The sequence below is a fragment of the Manis javanica genome, chromosome 4 (genome assembly GCF_040802235.1).
Source record: "Manis javanica isolate MJ-LG chromosome 4, MJ_LKY, whole genome shotgun sequence".
Taxonomy (NCBI): domain Eukaryota; kingdom Metazoa; phylum Chordata; class Mammalia; order Pholidota; family Manidae; genus Manis; species Manis javanica.
The window spans coordinates 164,954,117-164,969,289 of record NC_133159.1 but is presented as its reverse complement, the minus strand read 5'-3'; the positions used below and the strand labels follow the sequence as shown (position 1 = coordinate 164,969,289).

General features: G+C 34.3%; 1 protein-coding gene across 15 annotated transcripts in view; it reads left to right on the top strand.

Moving 5' to 3' along the window:
- LOC140849262 (serine/threonine-protein kinase TAO1-like) overlaps positions 1 to 15,173 on the top strand; it is a 242,042-nt gene that overhangs the window by 129,301 nt on the left and 97,568 nt on the right. For all 15 annotated transcript variants that reach the window (XM_073236258.1, XM_073236252.1, XM_073236253.1 and 12 more), the window contains 7 exons: positions 412 to 513; positions 1,781 to 1,826; positions 2,380 to 2,476; positions 3,991 to 4,104; positions 6,550 to 6,641; positions 11,403 to 11,496; positions 13,032 to 13,113. In XM_073236258.1, the coding sequence (XP_073092359.1) occupies positions 412 to 513; positions 1,781 to 1,826; positions 2,380 to 2,476; positions 3,991 to 4,104; positions 6,550 to 6,641; positions 11,403 to 11,496; positions 13,032 to 13,113 (627 nt within the window). The remainder of the gene's footprint in view (positions 1 to 411; positions 514 to 1,780; positions 1,827 to 2,379; positions 2,477 to 3,990; positions 4,105 to 6,549; positions 6,642 to 11,402; positions 11,497 to 13,031; positions 13,114 to 15,173) is intronic.

The window sequence follows — 15,173 nt, the reverse complement described above, 5'->3', positions numbered from 1 at the left end:
TAAGCCAAAAACACAACAGCTGAACTTTAAGGTATGTAAATTATACAACAATAAAGCTGCAAAAAAGAAGGGGGAGGTTGAAATTTTGAAGAAAAACCACTATATGTAGTATATAGCTTTCAACAGACTTGGTGTGTGGTTGTAAAATTTTTATAAGACTCATTGATAATAAATTTTATGAAAATGAAAATATGTACTACCTGGAATGAATTTTATGTTATTGAGTTGTAAACTATATGAATGTAATTTCTTTAAAATATATTAGTTTGACATTTAAATATTACAAATGAAGCAAAGTTTTATGTTCTTGTTAACTTTTTAATCTAATAATTACTTTTGTACTTATATAGTTTTCTAAGGAAAGGCAACTGTTCCTAATTCTTTCCTTTATTCTTTTTTTTCTCCCCACAGAGATGGCAGGGTATTATTAAGGAAGTCAGGTTTCTCCGAACATTGAAACATCCCAACATCGTGGAATACAAAGGCTGCTATTTACGTGAGCACCGAGCATGGGTAGGTATCTGCTCTCCCCTTGCTGTAATTTTAGTAGGTTTGGTTTATGATTAATTTAAAAATGTCTCAAAATAGTTGTGTAAAGCCATGCGCAAACACCTTGAAATGTCAGTTCACACTGAGAAAGGAGCAGCTTTACCTGAAACTCTCAGGCAGTGAGAGAGAATAGAACTTTGCCAATTGACTAGAGATTCAGCTGACCGTTACGTGCACGGGAGAATGTTCTGATGTGTGTTAGCGGTATCATTCTTCAAATGCTTTATCAAACATTTGTGTGAGAACAATCCTATCAAAGGATGAAAATCAGCATATATTTTTGACATAAATGTATTGTAAGCTATTTAACCACAAGTACCTTGGTTGGAATATTGGTGGTGAATCCTGGTGAAATCTGAACTGATTGTGATTCTTTGGCTGAATAATACTAAGGGTAGAAAATTGGGACATTTTATTGCAGAAAAATGGAAATTAATTTTGCCCCATTGTTGAAACTAAGATAAGGTAGTAATCTTACAACAGTATAGGCACAGTAATTATGTCTTTTCAGAGAAAGGCTAACTTTTCTTTAAACAGGAATGACCTTTTATTTTTAATAAGCTACAGCTGATTATCATTTTAGTATACAGAACTTAGATTTATTTAGATTTGCAATGTTTGCTTTAATTTGGTGGTGATGGTACTCCTAAATTTGAGGCTGTGGTTGAAGCACAAACAGTGGCAGAGAGCGCAGGCTGCCTCTCTGTCTTCCAAGTTTCTCCATCTGTCAAACAAGGATGATAATAGGGTCTCCTTCCAGAGGTGGTTATGAGGATTAAATTAGTTAATATATATAACATACCTGGCACATACGAGGTGCTCTGTGTTTGCTTTATAGGAAAGATTTAAACGGTAACCCAAACTTGGTATATATAGAACCAGAGGACGACTTTCTGCTTCCTAACAATACCAGTATTGCTACTATAGGTTAATATGAATGGAATATGTATATTCCTTTATAGCTTTAGTTAGTAATTACATGAAACACACATCTTCTACAAGCAGTTATAGGTCGGCATTATAAAATATTAATGTAGCATTGGCTAAACTTCATGTATGCATTTAACAAGTTCCAAAATGTATACTTATATTTAAAGGTAATTGATAACTAGAGTTTTTTTCACTTCAAACTATCTTCTCGATCTCCTTGGTGAATTTATTTTATCTCATATAGAATCTTTTTATTTTAATAGTGTATTTTAATGTTTTTTATCATTTTTTCCCCCTGTAGCTTGTAATGGAATATTGTTTAGGATCTGCTTCAGGTTTGCTGAAAGGTAAGCCTCCTTTATTTATTAAGAAAAGAAAAGTATTAGTATAATAAAATGAGAATTCATTCACTGAGAGATTTTTAAAATAATGTTAAAACTTTCCCGTAAGAGTAAAACCGTTGTGTTTTCTAGATTCTCAGCGTGGTATGCACTGTCCTCATTAAATACTACGTTTTAGCATAACAGATGAGTTTTCTTTCATTGTGATTTAACAGGCATTTTTCTGCATTCTTTATCATTAAACTTAATTTGTTCCTTCTGTTCAGAATGAAGATATGTAGGAATATAAAAAGGGAAAGCTCTTTCATTGTTTTTATAATCATGAAATAATTGTTAAATGTTAACTTAGAGGAAAATTGGCTGTGAACTCTAATAAATAGGCACAACTGTGCACTTACTAAGTTCAATTGCTTTGTTTTACTATCTTGGAAAGCAAAAAATTCCTTCTTGCTAAATGTTACTTTTTTTAAACTGGCCCATATATTAGATATGTGTATATATATTTTAAAATAGAAATGTTCTATAGAATAATTATTTTCAAATAAAATCTTATTTCAAGTTTACCAAAAGCCATTACAAGAAATGGAAATAGCAGCAATTATACATGGTGCTCTTCAGGGATTAGCCTACTTACATTCCCGTGCCATGATCCATAGGTAAGTACCTTAAAAATTACCATACATTAATAAGCAAATCAGACCTAGAATTTATTAATCCTGAAAGCTTTGTTGGTTTTAGCTAAATAAAAGTATTCTGGAGTTTTACAAACTCATATTTTTTTAGGTTATCCGTGTCTTAAAATGAATATACTAATTTATTTGATCTCTTGGTTGAGAATAATTTTTATCTTTTTCTACACATGCTGCTGGGCTTTCCAAAGTATGTGCACTTTAGAGATTTGTGATAGAAATTTAATTATAGAAAAGTTGAATTTGTGAAGTGGGAAAGACGATAGGGATTATGTATTCTTACTTGTTTCATTTTACAGATGCAGAAACTGATGCCCCAATTTGTGACTCACTTCTCAAAGCTGATGAAGCAAGATAGATTAGACTAGAACTAACCTAGATCTTTTGTCCTCCTGGTGACTCCTAATGCCGGATTTGTTCCATTGATTCCATGACAGGGACAAGTGAAAGCTACTAGCATTCTATGCTTTTGAGATAATCCTTGATAATGGATAGTAATTTAAAGATTAAACCATCATAAAGTACATTTTTAGCATTGGTATTGGTTTTGCCTGTTTTTAGATGGAAGCTAGCATTTTTTAAATTATCTATGTGAACCAGACAATACAAAGTAAACTTATATAGTAGAGTCATTGCAAATTAATGGGTATCAGTTTTTTAGATGAGGATAGTAAGGTCCAAGAGAAAAATCCACATGCATAGTAAATAAGAGAATGAAAGAGTTGGAAGCAGAACCTAAGGTCTTCTCAACTTCAAAGAACCTTTCATTTTTATAAAAACAAATGGAAGAAAATAGATTAACTTAATATTACATCCATTATAATTCTATATAGTATGAATTGACAAGTGCTTAGAAAGTTCTTTCTTTTTGAATGTTATGGTGCCCATTGGGCATGCAATCCCATTATAATTTTCTTATTTCACATGTACGTTGCTGATTTAGAAAAGAGCTTAAAAGTAAATTTGGGATCATTGATATTACCTTACCCATGTGTTTTCAGTTTTCATTTCATATTTAGGTAGGAGAACTATGCTAAAATTTGGAATGATATGAGTAATTAAAAAAAAACAAATTTGGGGCATCAGGTTCTTCTTACTCCATTTTATTGTTAAGGGTATACTCAGAAATCTTACAATCATATAAGAATGTTCAGCTAAATTTTTTAAACCATTACTTGTACCAATAAACAGGCACTCAAATATCGAGTATGTACTATTAATTAGCTAATTTTTTTCTTCTGTTTCTACTGGTATTTTATCTTCTCTTTTAGAAACTTGTTACTATATACTTAGAGGAATTCTGTGTATCTCATTTCTTAGTTGGGATCTTAGCTCTCGTTATCCCAACTGAGAGATTACCCAAGGCCTTAATGATTCTGATTTCTCCTTCCCTCTTTTATACATTTTTATATGATCTTTATCATTTTCAGTAGAATCTTACAAAGGAAAGACAAATAATTTTCTGTGTTCCTTAAACCCAGAGACGTCAAAGGAGGAAATATCCTTCTGACACCAGGAGGCCAGGCGAAACTTGCTGACTTTGGATTTGCTTCCATGGCCTCTTCTGCCAAGTCTTTTGTGGGGACGCCGCATTGGTAAGCGTAGTCCTATCTGGTATTGATCCTCATAATTGAAATAGGCAGTGTGTGCTTGTCCTTTTATCAGGTGCTTTATGTTTCTCTTGGAAATACAGGGCTGCTTTAGATATTCCTCTAAGCACTGTAGTTTCAGATACAGATTTGAGGCGCTGCCCTTGTACCTCCTATTGTATCATTTGTCCCCCCTACGGTTCTTTCCTGTTATCATCTACATCATGTATTGGGGGTAGGAGTGAAAAAATTTAATTGTTTAAGAAGGGAGAAGATAGAAATGCTAAGTGGAAATTTTCTTTAGATTTGTACTTACTGTGTGTCAGTATCTTCTGAATAAGAGTCCCTGAAGACTGGTAGCTGATCAGGAACTTTTTGTTTTCATTTTTCATTGTGGAGAATTTCTAGTATACAGGGAAAGAGACAAAAATATAACGAAGGCTCACACAGCGGTCAGCTCAGCCTAACAGCACTACCCCAGGGCCTGGCTGCCCTGTGTACTTGATCTTCTTGCCCTCCCTCCCACCTCCAGTTACTTGAAGCAACTTCTAGACATCATCTAATTTTATTCATAAATAATTCCATATTAATGGCAGCAAGTCTGAAGGGAATAATTTTCCACATCTTCAACTTCCATAGATGTCCTCTCTCTGTACATGCTGAGAAGTGTCTCAGGTCTACTGCATCTTCTTTTCCACCTACGTTTCAAATCTCCCAACTCCCAGTTTGTTAAAGAAAGGCTTCTCACCCATCCTGAATAGTAGAGTGATGCATTGCTCTGAGAATTAAAAGCCTCAAACCGTCACCAGAGGGACAACTTGAGAACACGTAACATCTAGAATATATAGCATCAGAAATATTGAAGAGCTAGGACACCAAGTTTTGACACAGGGCCTTCTGCCTTCACAGTCATCTCTCCTCAGTTCCTTTGGCTCCTTGCTCTTTCTTTTCCCCAATTATCCTTCCTCCCATCTTCTTTTCTAGGGAATCAAAAATGATCTCATTTATAACTGGGACAATTGTCGTGAGGACACACTAACATGTTATTTACAATGAAAAATGAAGTTTGGCATTTCCTGACAGAAAATAATTCTGATTTGAATGGCTGATATGACCATGCAGACTGGGTTTGCTAATTAGGTTATTATACAGCAGTGTTTTTAATGAATTGAATGAGTGAAGTCCTCAGCTCCAAGTTGTAAATATCTGTAAAGCACATATACAAAATAATGTATATACATATGTGTGCATTATATCCTTTGCAACTATTAAGTTTATAAAATTTAGATACCAACTCAAAAATGTATAAGCGGATACATTTTTAAAATAAATTCATTGGAAGTAAGAAAATAAAAAGTTTGAAGACTACTGTTCTGTATGACCAAAAATTTCTTATGTAGAACCCTAGTTTAGATAGAATCCTCTTCCCCTGTATAAAAAAAGGGTTCTTTGGACAAATAATGCTTACTAATGGTCCCCCTCTTTACAAATCAGTGATCAATATTAGATACTAGAAAGGAGCTAGAAAGTTGTGCATTAAAAACAAAACTACTTTTTTAACTTTGTTGAACTTAGTGACTCCCCAAGCTTACTTCAACATCTTAACACATTAGAAGCCCTCTGTTATCGGCAATTGAAAGTTACAGATGTATTAATTTGTATATGGTATATTAGGAACACAGCACTATGTATTTACATACTTTTACACACAGGAACACACATACGCCTGGTGACAATGTTATTAAGCAGTCAGAAACTGTTCTAAATGTTTGTCTGTGCTTAACAAGTACAAAGGAAGGATAAGGTGAAGCACCAGTGAGAACATTAGAGTCTACCTGAAGATGCGACTTAACGTTTCATTTTATAACCAAGACGCCTCCAAAGTTAATAATTGTATGGTTTATTTAGTTATGAGTGGCTGTCCTAGCCACTTTTATCACAGAACACTACTCTTATTTGCGAAAAAGACCGACAAATGGCTTATTCATGGTTGCTTATTGTGGTAGATATTTTCTCAGCTAAATGTAGTGAGTTTGTTTACTTCAAGAAAACAAGTGCCAGTGATAAAATGCCCTCTTTCGAGCAAAATTTAGACTTTTATAGTAAGATGCTGAAACCAAAATGTTTGAGAACTGCTGGCATAAAGGCTATACAATATTACAATCTGCAAACTTGAATTGATGCAGAATACAACCCTGCTCTGGGGAGTTTTTCCTCCAGGATGCTGGTACCTGATCATGACAAATGGTGAGAATAAGTCTAACACTGTGTGCGCAATGGTAAATATTTACCTCACAACCTGTAATGCATTTCCCGTTATAAGAATTCTTATGTCCAGATATATCATCTGGAATTCACACAGGGATTCTCCATGTGGATGGTCATTACGTTTTTATAGAACAGTATACTTTTCATTTCTCTTTTAACTTTAAGTAACATTTTATGTTTTAGGATGGCCCCAGAAATAATTTTAGGCAGGAATGAACAACAATATGATAACAAAGTCGATATATGGTCTCTTGGAATAACATGCATTGAACTAGGTAAGCATTGCTCTTTATTACTGCGTAGTAAGTTTTGATCAATGTTTTATCTCAATTTCTGTACCAAATTACAGATTTTTATTTTTATGTCAGTGTTTAAGGGGAGCAATATATCTATCAAGGTTGTCACTTTGGTTATTTGGCATTTTGTGTATATATATATATATATGTAAATTTAGGCATATTACATTTGCTGTATTAAATTAGGTCTAAAATAGTTTCTACTGTGGTATTAATTTTGAGGTATCTGTGTGTAACATTTAATGAGTATTTGTTAAACACCTAGAATATGTCTGTGGTTATAAATTTACCATCTATGAAGGGTCTCTAAAGCATTCATGAATTACTTACCGCTACTTAGGTTACTTAATACTTTGTGTTAGGTATGAGGATTAGATTATCAGGCTGCATAGCTTATTGTACAGTTTGATTTTTTTTTGGTATCATTAATCTACAATTACATGAAGAACATTATGTTTACTAGGCTTCCCCCTTCACCAAGTCCCCCCCACATACCCCTTCACAGTCACTGTCCATCACCATACTAAGATGCTGTAAAATCACTACTTGTCTGCTCTGTGTTGCACAGCCCTCCCCGTGCCCCCCTCGCACTATACATGCTAATCGTAATGCCCTCTTTCTTTTTCCCCGCCATTATCCCTCCCTTCCCACCCATCCTCCCCAGTCCCTTTCCCTTTGGTAACTGTTAGTCCATTCTTGGGTTCTGTGATTCTGCTGCTATTTTGTTCCTTCAGTTTTCCTTTGTTCTTATACTCCACATGTGAGTGAAATCATTTGGTCCTTGTCTTTCTCCGCCTGGCTGATTTCACTGAGCATAATACCTTCTAGCTCCATCCATGTTGTTGCAAATGGTAGGATCTGTTTTTTCCTTATGGCTCAGTAATATTCCATTGTGTATAGGTACCACATCTTCTTTATCCATTCATCTACTGATGGACATTTAGGTTGCTTCCATATCTTGGCTATTGTAAATAGTGCAGTGATAAACATAGGGGTGCATCTGTCTTTTTCAAACTGGGGTGCTGCATTCTTAGGCCATAAGTATACAATGGTGAAAGGACAGACTTCAACAGCTGGTGTTGGCAAAACTGGATGGCTACATGCAAGAGAGAGAAGCTAGATTACTGTCTATGACTCTCTACACACAAAAGTAAACTCAAAGTAGATCAAAGATCTAGATGTTAGACGTGTAACCATAAAACTCTTAGACGAAAACATAGGCAAAGATCTCTCAAACATAAGTGTGAGCAGTTTTTTCCTGTACACAACTGCTCAGGAAATGGAAACAAAATAACAAATGACCACGTGGGCGTATATACGAAACCAAAATGCTCCTGTACAGCAAAGGATACCATCAACAGAACAAAAATGTAACCTACAGTGTGGGAGAGTATACTTGTAAATGATTTTTCCTATTAAGGGTTAACATCCAAAATATATAAAGAACTCATACTACTAAACACCAAAAAAAAAAAAAAAAAAAACCCGACTAAAAAATGGGCAGAGACCAGAACAGACATTTTCCCAAAGCTGAAATACAGATGGCCAACAATGAAAAGATGCTCCACATCACTAATCATCAGGGAAATGCAACTTAAGACGACAATAGTATATCACCTCAGACCGGTTAGAATGGCCTCTGTCCAAGAGAAAAGAAAAAACAAGTGTTGGCAAGGATGTGGAGAAAGGGGAACCTTTCTACCCTCTTGTTGGGAATGTAAATTGGACCAGCCGCTGTGGAAAGCAGTGCGTAGGTTACTAAAAAAACTAAAAATAGAAATGCCATATGACCCAGTAATTCCAATTCTAGAAATTTACCTGAAGAAAACAAAATCCCTGATTCAAAAAGATGGATGCACCGCTCTGTTTATTGTTGCATTACAGTAGCCAAGTTATAGAAACAGCCTAACTGTCCATCAGTAGATAAGTGGATAAAGAAGAGGTGGTACATATACACAATGGAATATTATTCAGCCATAAGAAGAAAAGAAATCCTGCCATTTGCAACAACATGGATCAACCTAGAGGGTATTATGCTAAGTGAAATAAGCCAGGCAGAGACAAAACACCATATGATTTCACTTATTTGTGGAATCTAAACACAAAACAAAAGGAACACCATCGCAGTAGACTTATAGACACTGAGTCGTGACTGGTGGTTACTGTGGGGGAGGGATTGGGGTGAGTAGTTGAGGGTGAGGGCAGTAAAAGGGCACAAAAATTTTCAGTCATAAGCTGGTCACCAGGATAGTAGAATAGCATGGAAACTATAAGCACTGCTTCTGTAACATTTTGCTATGTTGACAGTAACTGCAGTAGCGGGGGTGAGGATTTAATATGGGTGACTGTAGAACCACTGTGTTGTATACTTGAAACCAATATAAGATTGAATATCAATGATACTTCAATTAAAAAAGTATTTGAAATGGAAAATATCCCTTGAATCCACTGAAGGCTACCGCATTCTAGATTTAGTAAATCTCTATGGTTTTTAGCTAAGTTCAGTGTTCTTTGACTAAATAGAGATGTTCAGCTTTATAGTAAATGACAGATCAAAAATCATACTCTGGTTTGATATATTGATGGTACACCACTTAGAATTTTTGAATACTTTAATAAATCACAGTAGAAACAAGTTATTTTATTCATTAAGAATTTCTTCAGTAATCCCTTCTCCTTCCTGGATCAAACTACTCATTCTTAAAGCTGTTGGGAGGACAGTATAAAGTAGGTTTCCATGTCACCTGCTGAGCCATGGTAGCCCGGCATGGTGTGTCAGAGTCCTGTGAGGAGAGGAGGGAGTTCCCACAGACAGAATGCCTTGTATGTGGAAGCAGAACCTGTGCAGGGAGGGCGGCAGTCAAGTTTGGGGATTCAGAGTCCTGGTGGGGTAACCAAAGCATTCAGACCTGGAAGTAGCCCAGCATGGGGTGTCAGAGGCCAAGGAGCACGTCCATATTTGGGGGTGGGTCACCTGACACAGTGGCAGTGCCTGATTGAAAGGAAGGGGGCTTCCCTCCTGAGGGCTGATGAGGGGGGCGTCACTGCCTAAAGTGATCCAGTTTGGATGGGGTGTCAGAACCTGAGTGGATGAAGTGGACATTCACACTGTAGACAGGCTTGGAATGGTGTTTGAAAACTTGATGGGGAAAAGGGGAAAGGGTGTGGCCTAGATGGGAGACTGGCTATGTACAGGGGCGATTCATCAAATATATTAAGGATAATGAGAGTGAGGTTTCCTACTGTCAGAGAAGGGTGCTACAAACAACGGGAAGAGAAGGCTCGAATAAATAGTACCATAGCATTGGATTTGAGATATTGTAGTGAACTCAGTTGTTTTCAATAAACAACTAAAGATATTTAATGTGCAAGTATGAATACAAATATATGAGGGACGTGTGTGTTCCCTTCCTTTATCCACTGACAGGATCTAAGAGAAGTGACACGGGCAGTAGCAGTGAGCACACTGCCTGCCACGGCTCCTTGGAGCCGTGTCTGCAGTAGGGAAAGCATAAGATGATCCTGGAACATCTTAGTGGGCCAGAGAGCAAGGAGCTGAGCAGGGAATGCTGGAGCCATGCCGGAAAGGCAGACATCGGCTTCAGAAGATTCTCAACTGCTCAAAAATGAAACCATTTCAACATCAAAATAAATGATAGTAGCAAGTCATAAATTATTAAATGAAGAATCTAAATCTATACAATAAGAGAATAAAATGATCTTTATGCAAAACAGAATATTTATATAGACTCAAGTACCTTTTCACAAGTACTTAATAATTGCAAAGGAAAAAAGTGAAACTTCACCATGAAACCTTGTGGAATGGCCTTTAGTGATCAAAGTGAACGCCATCAATGACAAGACGATCTGAAACCACGGGCCTGTTCTATAGGATCATCATAGAATACACTGAGAAAAGCGTGACACTTGCTTCTGTGATATTCCTGCCAGAGATGTGTAAACTAAATTTAATAACAGCACAAAGCCAAACTTAGGGATATTCGAGAGTCAAAATTGTATACTTGTGAATTGTCAAGGTCATGACTTCAACTGTCACCTTAAGACTAGAAAAAGAAGGGCAAATTCAATCCACAGTAAACAGAACAAAGAGACCCAGAAAAGATCAAACCAGAAATCAATTAAATAGAAAATGAAAACAATAGAGAAAATCAATGAGGTCACAAATTAGTTCTTTGGGGAAATTAATGAAATTAATAAACCTCTGGCTAGATCAAACAGAAAGAAGACACAAACAACCAATATCAGGAATGACAGGGGACATGACTCCAGATTTTACACATATTAGAAGGATTTTAGAGATATTTTATGAACAATTTTATGTAAGTTTAAAACTTAGAAAAAATGGACAATTTCCTTTAAGGATGCAGATGATTGAAGGTCATTTTTGCTACAAAGGACATTATTGGGACATTTGATAGAAACTACAATGGAGCTTGAAGATTAGATAATAGTCATGTATTCATTCATATTAATGGTCTGATTTAATGACTGTATTAGGTTCTCTTAGAATGTTCTTGTTTATTGGAAAAATACACTATTTAGAGATGTGCATCAGGGCTGCAATTTCCTCTCTATTGACTCACTTAACTAAGTTCTCTGAACTCTACTTGCAACTTTTTTCCTAAGTTGGGGTTTATTTAAAAAAAAAAAAACTAACAGTGCATCCATGCTCCTATATAACAGGCACATATTTAACAGGAAGTTTTCTTTCTTTTATAGCGGAAAGAGACCCTCCTTTATATCATATGAATGCAAGGCGTGCCTTATATCTCATTACCAGAAATAACCCCCCTACACTGCAGTCTAATGAATGGTGAGTATGGCTGAGAGAGATATTGTTCAACATGGTAAAATTTAAATACTTTTTCATAATGTTATCAAAATGATTTCATTTCAATGAGGTGAAGTGTATATAACCTGAAGAAATATTAAAATAGCTTTATTTTATCCTTGCATCATGTTTATCCTTTATTATCTCTACTTTTCATAGCATATATATAACTCAGTTCAGAAATAAAAGATAGGTGATGCTACATGGGAGCAAAAAGTATGGCTTTTGTATAAAAAGTAATATACTTTTTGTACCTTAGCGACACATAGAACCCTGATTATATAATAAATAGCATGATTTAAACATTCATATTTTAAAACTGCAATATATAGATTGCCACAACCTGTATAGATATCTAATTGGGGAATGGTTTATAATTGATATGGTATAAAACATAGGTAAAAATGATTTGATAATTTATCAGAATTACCAGATAATTCATAATTTTTGGATGATTCTAATTGTTATTATTTATTATTCAGAATGTGCTTTGATGTTGCATCTCCTAGTGCTTCTTTGATAATACTGTTATTCATGTAAAGAAGTTTATTGAGAACAGATGGACAATTTTAGGAAAGGATTTTTATCAGTGATAGAAAATTTTAATGGGAAAGTCTTCAGGTGTATCTAGCATTTGAAAAATTCGAGAAGACTATCTACTGTACTTAACAAATACTTTAAAATTCACAAGATGCATAAATTAGCAATAATTTATTTTTTATCATTACATTATTAAGGCAAGTTCACAGGTCTTTGCTGCTTCTGTAGAGATGTTTCGAAGAAATCTTGGCACAGTTTATGATGGTACATCTGAATAATAAATACACTAAACACAGGCTGTCTTTACACTGGTTGATACTTTAGGGATTCAAAAAAGAATTCTTGTATAAAAGAATTAAATCTTATTTGAATATTGATGACAAACATTGGTGGAACATTTTTTACTTACTGCCTTACTGAACTCTCATCAGTAACACTATATAATAGTAGGTTACAGAATTCTAATTTTAAAAAAATTTTACTGTTTTCTGGAACTTTTGTCCATTTGCTCAAGGACACTAAATACTTAGGTATAAAAAATGTTCTTTCCAAAACAAATAGCATGATATTCTGAAACATGCTATATGGAAGATGATCCAAGGGTCAAGCAAGAAAGAGATGTGGCTAGAGAAAAGAAAAAAAATACTAAGAAGAATATTATCTTAGATTTGAATGCAAAAAGGAAAATGATTGACTTCCCTAATTTACCACAACGTAGAATGAGTTGTGATATTTAAGTATGTGAGAGCAGGATTTTAAAATAATGTGTGCACATCTATCTTTGGAAAATGGGAAAGATTCATTAGTTGCTTTGCATAGCTTTTTATAGACTTACATGATGAAATATATAGTGTATTGTGTCTGCTTTTTTTTATGATTTCTATTCTCCCTCCCACCCATAGGGACATGCCTTGATTTGTGGATGTGTTTTTAAAGGAAATAGCAATATGTTCACTTAATACTTTCCTTTACAATAGGTCCAGTTCTTTTCGCAACTTTGTAGAGTCTTGCCTCCAGAAAAACCCTAAAGATCGCCCTACATCAAAGAAACTTTTAAAGGTCAGTTATACTCTGTTTTGTACACCTAAGAAATTATTTGAAAGAATGTGTTTTATTCTTCTTTGATTCCGAATCAGTATTAAGTACGCTGTACTGGGTTTTGCTAAAATACTAATTTCATAATACCATTCTTTCTTGGAAATTTTCTTAGTTGCTAAGTTTTTTCATTTTGTTTTTCAAAATTAACTGCTTTTACCATGTCTGAATAGAATATATAGTTAAATATTCAATATAGTAGTACTAAATGACTTAATTTTTATATGTGCAAGAATATATTCATGAGTTACAGCTACAAATTTTAACTCATATGGAACAATGTCATTTCAGAGGTGGCAAAGCATAGTTTAACTTTGGATTTAATTTTTGTATCTACCATACTTTATATACCCTTCTGTCCTATATAAAGTAATATGAAAGGAAGAGAAATGATGTGTAATACATTTATATAAATACTGTGGGAGAAAAGAGATTTCAAAAGAACTGTTAAAAATGAATATCACATTTTTGTTTCCTTTTGAGAAATATGTTTTTCTAACTTAGCAATGAAAGTATTTTAAAAGTAATGTGAATTCTATTCATTTTTCAATAGGTTTGGTTACCTAATTTAAATAAATTCTTAGTATATGCTTTCTGTTCTCAAAAATGTTTTCATTTAGAGGTTCACATTTTATGAATAGCAATAATAGTATTGTTCAATTTAATATAGTTCTTAAAACATCTAGATAAGGCATTCGTGAGTAGCAGTTGACTATCTTTTTGTGACCCTAAGGAATTTTGTGGATTTTTCACTAGAAAATTAGACTTTCAGCACGCACGTTTTAGAATCTCAAAGAAGTTCAGTTTATTTTCACCAACACGCAGTTCAGTACACAAGGATATTGCAAGGATCATGTACATATTAGGTAGGGTTATTTGCAACTACAGTATGTAGAAGAGCAGTATAAAGTTTCAGTAACACTTAGGGAATTCTAGGCCCTAAGCACACTTACAGTCTCAAATTCAAGCCCAAAAACTAGGTATTCACAATAGCAACAAAAGGTTTAGTATAGGTATGAATTATGTAAGTGAAAAATAAGCAGGATCCATTTGTAGAAAACTATTAAATAACTTAGAATTACAAGATATATTATTTTCAGATAAAAATGACCGAATATTATAAATAGTGGTACATACCAAGCTAAGGCTCAGGAAAAGGAAGAATGTGTCTGGCTTCTTACATTTGCCTAATGAAGGCAAAAGAAGCTCTTTTGGTAATAACCCAGCCCACCAGGAATGCATACTTGACCTTGGGTGATGCCAAACCTGCATATGTATTCATTTACCTGGTCCATTTTGTATATTGCCATTATTGAAAGTGATAGGAAGAATCTGTCAAGTGCATCCTTCCCTTTGGCCTAACCACATTTCTGTTGCAGTCTGTCATAAGGAAAAAGAATAAAATGGAAAAAAGTGACTTACTGTATGAAGCTATTTATCTCAGAATGAAAAATTGAAAATAATTATCAGAATTAAAATAATGGTTATGTAATTTTGGCATGAACATTTGAGGAAATAGTCTGTAGGCATTATGAGTTGAAATAACATAATACTTACAGCAATAAAAAGAGAATAATATATAGTTACAACTCTTCAGAGAAGAAATAAATCTGAGCTAATAAAGGGGGTAAAAGTCTTAAAAGAATTCAAGATCATCTCATGAACTCCAGCGCACAAGTCATCTTTCTGCAATCTGTGTGCTCACTACAAAACAAAATCTATACTTGGAAAATTTCTGAGAAGACATAAATATCCAAAAAATACCAAATGTAATGATGATAATCTTATAGTAGAATTGTTCTTTCTACTTTTCTGTATTTGATAATGTTAAGCTTTATTAAATATTAATGGTAAAAATCACTAATACATAACGTCTTTTAATCAACTGCTAGTGTTTTATGAAGTTTCATTTAAGCAACATAAAGGAGCCCATTATACCCAAGTAGTATGTTATGTAATTCACCATCAGTAAACACATTCCTGTTGAAATCTAATGTAATTCAGAACTGATAGTGTCTCCTCTA